This window comes from Penaeus chinensis, chromosome 7, assembly GCF_019202785.1.
Source record: "Penaeus chinensis breed Huanghai No. 1 chromosome 7, ASM1920278v2, whole genome shotgun sequence".
Classification (NCBI taxonomy): domain Eukaryota; kingdom Metazoa; phylum Arthropoda; class Malacostraca; order Decapoda; family Penaeidae; genus Penaeus; species Penaeus chinensis.
This window is the reverse complement of record NC_061825.1, coordinates 38,483,895-38,493,982: the sequence shown is the minus strand read 5'-3', so window position 1 is coordinate 38,493,982 and position 10,088 is coordinate 38,483,895. Positions and strand designations below refer to the sequence as shown.

Genomic DNA, 10,088 nt, shown 5'->3' with positions numbered 1-10,088 from the left:
GGAAGGAGGGAGGGTAGGTGGGAGTGAGGAGGAGGGAAGAAGGGAGGGATAGGGAAAGAAAGTGGAAAGAGGGTGTGTGTGTGTTTGTTAATATATTTCCGTGTGTGTGTGTGTTTGTATGTGTATATAGAGAGATATATAAATATTATATATATACCTATTCATTCATCCATCTCTCCATTCTCTATCCATTAATCTAATCTCACCCAATCGACCTTCTCCCAACGCCCTTGCAGATCGAGAATGCAACACGAGTCTCCTGCACCCGGTCCCTGCTCTTGGCTCTTGGAACTGGCCAGGCGGGAGAGCTCTCACTTACACCAGGATTACTTATACCTGTGATGAATGGACTCTCTTCAAGGTATTTATAAGTGAGGCTGAAAAAAGGTTTGATGGAGATGGTATTATATAAGTTTTTGAAAAAAGGGTAATGGTGGATTTTTCGTTTGTTTGTTTTGTGTGTGTGTGTGTGGATTCTTTTCTTGTGAATATGAGATGAGAATTAAGTTATAGAGGTGTGTTGTATGTGCTGTATTAAGGGATAAGATAGATTGCAATTTTGTATGGTGTAAGTTGCATTCTGGATTATTCAAGTTGCAATTGGCCATGTGAAGTTTAAATAAGTTGTTCACCGCATGTTGCAATCTACATTAAAATTTACAATCGGCTTTGAAGTTGTTGTTTTTTTCGTTCTCTTTTTTCTTTTCTTTTTGTCTTTACATGTTGCATTATACAAGCTACAATACTCATCATTAAAAACACTATAGATATTCCCGTTAAGTCTCTACCGTTATTCAGATACTTATTAATCTGTTCATCAACTTTGTTCAGAGATCGAGCTGTGCCCAAGATCTCTAAACCAGCAATATTCATAAGAGTAATTGGCATAAGGATTGTTCACATTTGCAGGGATTATGGATACCGACACTCACCACGAAGTGCAGATGTAATGAGACTTGGTCACTAACCTCAGTGCCAGAATGTGGTAAGTGTTTATATATGAGAGAAAAATGTCATTCTGGGTGACTGGATACGCGCTCGTGTGTGTGTGAGAGAGAGAGAGAGAGAGAGAGAGAGAGAGAGAAGAGAGAGGGAGAGAGAGAGAGAGAGAGAGAGAGAGAGAGAGAGAGAGAGAGAGATAGATAGAGAGAGAGAAAGGTAGGTAGATAGATAGAGAGAGAGAGATAAAAGAGGTAGATATATAGATACATGGATAGATACTGTGAGAGAGAGAGACAGAGAAAGGAAGAGAGAGAGAGAGAGAGAGACAGAGACAGAGAGAGAGAGTGAGAGAGAGAATACACGCTACAATGTATAAATATATATCAAGAGTTCACTTTCATTATTTCTTATTTCACTGGCAACGCAAATCCTACATCGTTGCTCGTACGTTTGACTAAATATTTTTTTCTTCTCCAGTCAACGTGAGCACGACCCCTGTCCCTCCAACAACGACTACAACGACGACTTCCACAACCTTTTCCACAACTTTTTCCACAACCGAGTCAACCGCAACCACCACAGGCACCACAGCCGACCCAACTACAACCAACAACATTACCTTCACGACCACAAACCTCACCTTCACGACCACAGACCTCACCTTCACGACCACAAACCTGACTTTCACGACCACAAACCTCACCACGACCACGTTCAACACCTCTGCGACAAGCGATGACGTCACAGAAAGTACGACTAACACAACCTTTACAACGAATGACTTCACAGCAACGACCACAGACACTACAGACATCACACACGCTACAGAAAACGAAGTTACAGGAACGCCATCTGAAGGTGAGTTCAAATACTTATCTCCTCGTGATGTTGACGATATAAAAGTTACAGTAATTATATAATACTATTATGATATATCATCGTATTTTAATATTATATATTATTCTTTTTTATTACATTGCCGATTCGCTCATTACATTCCATTGCTTACAAATCACTCCAACTAATTACGTAATTAATAAACCAGTCATTCACATTCCCTCATTTAACTAACAATCTTATCTTATGTTTAATAATAATCTCTCTATCTATACTTTTCTTCATCTGTTTTAATGTTAGTTTAACATCCTTTTCCTTTTCCTAATTTCTTGAGTGTTGTGGTTGTTTGCATTTCACATTATGTATTATATCAAATTTCAATAAAGCTAGAATTGTTGTGCTTCTTTTATTCAATCAGATACATGCAAATGCGGGTATGTGTGTGTATGTTTATATATATATATATATATATATATATATATATATATATATATATATATATATATATATGTATATATATACATATATATATACATGTGTATGTGTATATATATATGCAAATATGTATTCATATATGTATATATTTATATATATATAATATATATATATGAATATATATGTGTGTGTGTGTGTGTGTGTGTGTGTGTGTGTGTGTGTGTGTGTGTACATACATACCTACATATATAGATATATACATATATATATATATGCATGTATATATGTGGATATATATACATATATATATATATATATATATATATATATATGTGTGTGTGTGTGTGTGTGTGTGTGTGTGTGTGTGTGTGTGTGTGTGTGTGTGTCTGTATACATCTATATATATGAATATATATAGATAGATGGATAGATAGACAGACAGATGTGTATATGTACATATACACGAATATATATATATATATATATATATACATACACATATGAGTTGGAGTTATGAACACACACAAACGTCTATACGTTTGTCTGATCATATAAACGAGTCCGAAGTTTATTCTGATCACAATTTGTATTCACAGAAAACGACAGTGTGAAGGGCATAGGGAACACATTTGAATATATACGTAAATTAGCCATATAGGGATAGTGTGTGTTTTTTCCATGCTGGCCTGGGCGTAGGGTACAGAATGAGAGGCTAGTATTGGTACGTAAATGGTTCCAGGAATCTGCAAAGGGGAGGCTATAAACCGGGGAATCGTATAGTATTAAGCAGGCCGAAGTACATGCTATAGATTGCGTTCTATTGGCTAACATTAGATGTATGTGATGAGAGAAAAAGTTTCTTGATTATGATAGTGATAATTCGTCGAGAGGAGAATCTTTGGTACATTTTGAGAACGAATGAAAGTGAAGCTTGTAACGAAAGAATTAAGGCCTTTAAACGAAAACTTTTAGTAAATGCATTGGAGAATAATGTTCAAACTCAAGCTAAAATATAACTTAAAAAAACTGATTTAAGACCAAAATTCAACAAATTTCAACAAATACCTTCGTCGAAACAGAAACTGACATTAACTTGACCGTGAAGGTGAGATTTAACAGGAAATAACTCGAATGACGAACCCCGAAATTAAGAAGAAAAAAAACATAACAGGTACCTCACGAGCGTAAAGAAAACGGGCTCCGGGGATGTGTTACTATGGAAGAAAACGAGAGTCTCGTTTATGCAAAATTAAGTTATGTTCTGACTGCGAAAATAAAAGTGTTTTCAGCTAAATATTTTGAGATATTTTGATTAATGGATGTAAGGGTTATAAGGTCCTTCAGGGAATATGGAACACAATTACGCTATATCAAAAAAATATAACTATAAACCAAAATTAAATATTCCGACATATTTTCACATGTTTATATAAAAAAGTAACAACACAAAAGAAATTTACTGACACATTTTGATAAAAAAAAAAAAAAAAAAACTGACGCACCGAACAAATAAGAAAAAAAATAACCTTCCATATGTATACTGACATAGTAAATAATGATAATAATAATAATAATAATTAAAATAATACTCATGATAATACTCCAAAATAATAATAATATAGTAATAATAAGAACAACAATAATAGTAATAATGATAATAATAACAATGATAATAATGATGATAATGATATGGTAATAATGATGATGATGTCGATGATAATGATAATAATAGAAACGATAATAATGATAATGATAATAGTAAAAATAATAAGGAAAATAATAATCATTATCATTATCATTAAAGTTAATACAAATATTATACCGGTTACGACAACAATATGAAACGACCTACGAAATATACATTAAATAATGATAATGATGATAATAATTAAAATAATGCTCATAACAATACTCAAAATAATAATAATGATAATAGCAATAATAAGAACAACAATAATAGTAATAATGATAATAATAACAATGACAATAATGATGATTCTGACAATGGTAATAATGATGAGTATGTAGATGATGATGATAATAATAGAAACGAGAATAATAACTGATAATAGTAAAAATAATAAGGAAAATAATAATCATTATCATTAAAGTAGTAACAACAATAATAAAAGTAATGATAATAATAATACATATGATGACAATAATGATAATAATAATAACGATGACAACAACTATAACAACAATGAAACAAAAATCTACTCAGGTACAAGCCCTTTTCAAAATTTTCCTACCTCTGACTTGGCAACTGAAAGAGTATTCCTGTTTAAGTAAGTTCACTGCAACCTTGAGACAGAAGTAGACGTGTGTGTGTGTGTGTGTGTGTGTGTGTGTGTGTGTGTGTGTGTGTGTGTGTGTGTGTGTGTGTGTGTGTGTGTGTGTGTGTGTGTGTGTGTGTGTGTGTGTGTGTGGAGTTTGTCGTCTCGACCTGTTGCATGCATAACAAGGGACTCCATACCTGTTGCATAGGGATTATTTGATAAAAGGGTTGTGTGGGTGTCTGTTAAGGACTTCGTTGCCATGTGTAGCTGTGTGAGTGGGGTCTTTGTTTTTCTCTTTATATGTCTGTCTGTCTGTCTGTCTATTTATCTGTTTATCTCTGTGTGTCTTTCTTTCTCTGTCTCTCTCTTGTCTGTTTTTCTCCTTCTGTTAGTCTTTCTTTCTTCTCTGTCTCTCTCTTATCTGTTTTTCTCTGTTTCTCTTTCACCGTCTCTTTCATTTCTCTCTCTCTCTCTCTTTGTCTGCTTGTCTGTCTGTCTGTTTGTTTGTTTTTCTTTCCGTCTGTCTGTCTCTTTCTCTTTCTTTCTCTCTCTCAATCATTGTCTTTTTGTGTTTTTGTCTTTCTCTCTCTCTTTTTCATCTAGTCTCTCTTTCTGTCTGTCTGTATGTCTCTTTTTCATAGTTTCTTTGTATTTTTTCTCTCTCTCTCTCTCTCTCTCTCTCTCTCTCTCTCTCTCTCTCTCTCTCTCTCTCTCTCTCTCTCTCTCTCTCTCTCTCTCTCTCTCTCCTTCTCTCTCTCTCTCTCTCTCTCTCTCTCTCTCTCTCCTTCTCTCACTCACTCTCTCTCTCTCTCTCTCTCTCTCTCTCTCTCTCTCTCTCTCTCTCTCTCTCTCTCTCTCTCTCTCTCTCTCTCTCTATCCATCTATCTATCTATCTCACACATACACACACACACACATCCCCCCCACACACACACGCACACACGCACACACACAACGCTATACCCCAGAGCCGAATAAAACCTACCTGTATAAAGCTCAATGTGACCTTGAAGTTGACCGTCTATTGTTAGGACCCTAATTTTCAACCAACTATACTTACGCTTTTGTTACTATGTCGATGATTGCTGTGCATGATCATCTTCCCTTCTTCCCTCTTTTTTTTCCTCCTCCCTCCTCCTTCCCCCCTTCCCCTCTCTCCCAGTCCTCCTTCCTCCTTTCCCTCTCTCCCTCCCCTCTCTCACAGTCCTCCTCTCTCCCCTCACTCCCAGTCCCCCCTCCTTCCCTCCCCTCCCCTTCCCCTTCCTCTCTCCCTATATCCCCTTCCCCTTCCCTCCCCTACTTCTCCCGCCTCCCCCCTCCCTCCCTCCATCCCCTCCCCCTTCCTCCCTCCCCTTACTCCCAGTCCTCTTCCCTCCCCTCCCCTCGACTCCCCCACCCCCTCCCCCTCCCCCCTTGAGTTCCCGTCAAGTATAAGAAATGACACTTAGGTTGAGGTTCCAGATATCGCCAGATAGAGAGAAGGAGGAATATTATGGTATTTATGTTATATATTCGTAATGCTAGATATAGCGTTCTGGGACAGTTTCGGATTTTTTTTCAATACTATCCTTATTTCGAATTCTAGAATTTCCTGCTATAAGTGAATAGCATGGAATAATAGCATTACGTTGTATATAGCTATAGTATTTTATAGTATAAATTTGCAGGATTTTATTACCATCCCGTTTTACACATAGACTAGCCTTTTATAAGTGAAATCAGTGTTGGAAATAAACACATTTATGTAACGTGATCTTTTGTGTTTAACTGTTTGTTTTTTTCTTTTTTTTCTCACATTTAGACCAGCATTCTATAAATAAACTCAATAGTCTGAATAATCACCTATATATTTATTTTACTGTAAGATTTTATTAAATTTTTACCTTATTCCTTTACAAATTAACGTTATGAATAATCGCATTTACGTAAAGAAATCGAGTGTTTATTTAGGAATCGTGGAATTTGTTATATCTTTAAAATATTTAAACCACTTTCCATACGTAAAATCAACGTTATGAATAAGCATATTTAAATAACGTAATAAGTAGTGTTTAAGTAGGTAGCGTAGACTTTATTATCTTTTTGATATCTGTATCATCGTTACGAATAAAAAAAATACAAAAAAAAAAAAGTTTATGTAAAGATGGATACAGTATTTAATCAGGTGTAATAGATTTTTTCTTTTTCACGTCTTCATTTCAGTAATGTAATCTAAAGCGTTTATGTAGGAATCGTAGATTTTATATATTTGTAGCATCTAGTTCATCTTTCTGTTAATAAACTTAATATTTCTGTAGTGTAAGCAAAAGTATGCAATAAGGTATCCTAGACTTTATGATATTTTTTTTTTTTTTTTTTTTTTTTTTTTTTTAGCATCTGGATCACCCTTCTATATATAACTTAATATTTCTGCAATGTAAGATAAAGTATTTAATTGGGTATCATAATTTTATTGTTTGTTTAGCATTTAGACCAAGCTTCTATAAGTATAACATAACGTTAGGACCAAATCATATTTACATTATAAAAGCTATAGCGTTTATTTAGGTATCGTAGACTTTTTTGGCATTACTAATAATAGCATTTATAAAATGACAACTCAAGCGTTTATTTAGGTATAATAGAATCATTTAGCATCTATTTTTTAGCATATAGACCATCCTTCTATAACAAAAAGACAATGTTACGAAATTCAGAGTTCATTCACCGGAGAGAACTGGATGAGACCGCACTTCGCATGCTATCCCTAAGGAACGCCCCATCCATAACATTACGATGCCTTGTACTGTTAGCAACTCAGGGGAAGATTCCAAACGCTCACAAAGGAAAATTTTGTATTTGGAAGGTGGAATGCATTGCTGTATCTCTTCTATGCATGTCTTGGGATTGGTACTGATAAGTTTCGATTCTTTCTATTGTGAGAGAATGGATCTTCCAAAGAAACCGGTCGTTGTTGTGTATTGTTGTGTGTGTGTGTGTGTGTGTGTGTGTGTGCGTGCAGTTTAATTTGACTCCTGGAAAGTTTTTTTTTGTGTGCAATATAGCCTTTGAATTGATGTCAAGCACATTTATTTGTTTAATTATTAACCATTCTGAGAATCCACAAACATCGCCTTATGGACTAAAACGGGGGCTTCGCTTCCAAGCCCCACCCTATCGCTATATCTTTTTAATACGGCCTTAAAGACCTTAGATGTTGACGCGGCAGAAAATTTTTAATAAACGAAATAAATAATGTTAATGACAATGGAATGGTAATAATGATAATGATAATAGTAATAATGATTATAGTAATAATAATAACAATGCTACTACTAGTACTACTACTACTACTACTAATGATGATAATAATATTAGTAATAATGATGATGCTGATAATATTAATAACGACAACAATGATAAGGATAATAATGATAGTGATGATAATAATTATAGCAATTATGATAATGGTAATAATGATAATAATAGAAAAATAATGAAAATAATGATGATAATGATAGCAATAGTTATGAAAATAATGATGATAATCATAGTAATAATAGTTATAATGATGATTGTGATACTAATAGCGATACTACTACTACTAGTACAACTACCACTAATAATGACGATAATAATAAGTAATAGTAATGATAACAATGATAATGATAACATTAATAATGACAATGATAATGATAATGACAATAATAATTATAATGGTAATAATGATAATAAGGATATTAATAATAGCAATAATTATGAAAATAATGATAATGATGATAATAATAATAATGATAATAAAAACATTAATAATGATAACAATAATAATAAAAATAAAGATTATGATGATGATGATAATAATAAAACAAATTAATATTGGTAATAATAATAATGATAATGATAAAAATAATAGTTATAATAGTTATAATAACAACAATAAAGATGATAATGATGGTGATGATGATGATGATGATGATAACAACAATAATAATAAAAGTAATAATAATATTGATAATAATAATGATGATGATACTAATTATGATCATTATAATAACAGCAATAATAATAATAATAATAATAATAATAATAATAGCAATGATAATGATAATAGTAACAATAACATGACAATAATGATAACACTAATGAAAATAATATAATAATAATAAGATAACATACTCATCATAATAACAAGACTGAAATTCTGAAAAAAAAAACTATTAAGAACATAAAATCTTCATATAACTTTTATTCATGGGATTATCGTGACTCTGTGTGTATGTGTGTTTGTGTGTGTGTATGTGTGTGTTTGTGTGTGTGTGTATGTGTGTGTGTGTATGTGTGCATTATTATAGCTGTTTTTGCTCTATTATTATCATTATCATTATCATTATCATAATAAACATAAGATTACAAGCACCTATACATGTTAACGATAATAATATTCTGATACAGATTCAAAACATTTATCCTAAATAAAATCGTAGTGAAATATCTGTATAGAAAACTATAATAGAGACAAAAAAAAAAAAAAATAGGCTGATATTGCCTCAATGCTTAATAATCATATCTTTATTTTTTCAATATTACGAACCAGAAATATATAATTCTACTATATATTCTATACCATTAAGTACGCATGTGTATCAATCTCCCTTCCTTTTTTCTTTGTCTTCTTCTTTCTCTCTGATCATACCATTAAATATAATCATTCAAGTATTTATAGTTTAATTCATATAAGTATAGAATTTGCTACAACACATTCGATCTTACGACAGGGTTAAAGAGTTACATGAGTTTAGGCTCGGGTCCGCGTGGTAGAAAACGTGATTTGTGTCTCCACTTTTTGCTAGTTTTAGTTAAATCTCTTTGTTGTATATTTGTGCCTTGTTTTTGTTTGTTTGTTTCACCTAATTGTGAATATAAGTACATAAGTCTTACGTACAGATAAGTTTTAGTTTTATTCTGTTCCTATTTATTATTTTTGTTTTACCCTAAAGAGTCAGAATGTAAACGAGTACACGAAGTTAAAAGATAAATACGAATCTATTTTTAATCCCAAACACGAATATAAGCACACATTCCTTTATCCTGAAACAAAGACATATACTAGCTTTACGTAAAGGACAATTCAGAACCGACCGGAAGGAAGATTTACGTAACTCTTTTCGGATTTACGTAAGGATCCCTCGACCCCCCTCCCCCCCGCCTCCCTCGCCTTCTGTTAGCCCGGGGTCCCTTCAGGCGGAGGTCCCGTTTAGGATGTTGCATAAACCCGGCAGAGAGGACCGGCGGCGATGTTACGTAGCTACGAAGGTGGGTGGGAGGATGGGAAGGGAGGAGGGACGTATTAAAAGAGAAAAATAGGGGGACGGGGGGAGGGGCGGAGGAGGAGGAAAGGACGGAGGAGGAGGAGGAGAGCGTTGTATGAAAAAAAAGACACGTAACCAGGAGGGAAGGGAGGAGGAGGAGGAGGAAGGAGGAAGGGACGCCGTATAAAAAAGGCGGGAACTCCGATCTTCATACACTCCTTGGTCAGTCTTCAGCAAGACCGGTCTGTTATCTCGCTGTGCAGGAGATATATAATTTTAAAAATGTTGCGAGCCGGCTTTGCTATAT

The 10,088-nt window shown here is 33.9% G+C and overlaps 2 protein-coding genes across 2 annotated transcripts in view; both read left to right on the top strand.

Annotated features, from left to right (window-relative positions):
• LOC125026978 overlaps positions 1-371 on the top strand; it is a 5,449-nt gene extending 5,078 nt beyond the window's left edge. Inside the window, exon 8 of the mRNA XM_047615584.1 lies at positions 237-371. Within this exon, the coding sequence (XP_047471540.1) occupies positions 237-371 (135 nt within the window). The remainder of the gene's footprint in view (positions 1-236) is intronic.
• Positions 372-1,537: 1,166 nt separating this feature from the next.
• LOC125027639 (transforming growth factor-beta-induced protein ig-h3-like) overlaps positions 1,538-10,088 on the top strand; it is a 17,643-nt gene continuing 9,092 nt past the window's right edge. The window contains exon 1 of the mRNA XM_047616811.1: positions 1,538-1,800. Within this exon, the coding sequence (XP_047472767.1) occupies positions 1,678-1,800 (123 nt within the window). The 5' untranslated portion in view covers positions 1,538-1,677. The remainder of the gene's footprint in view (positions 1,801-10,088) is intronic.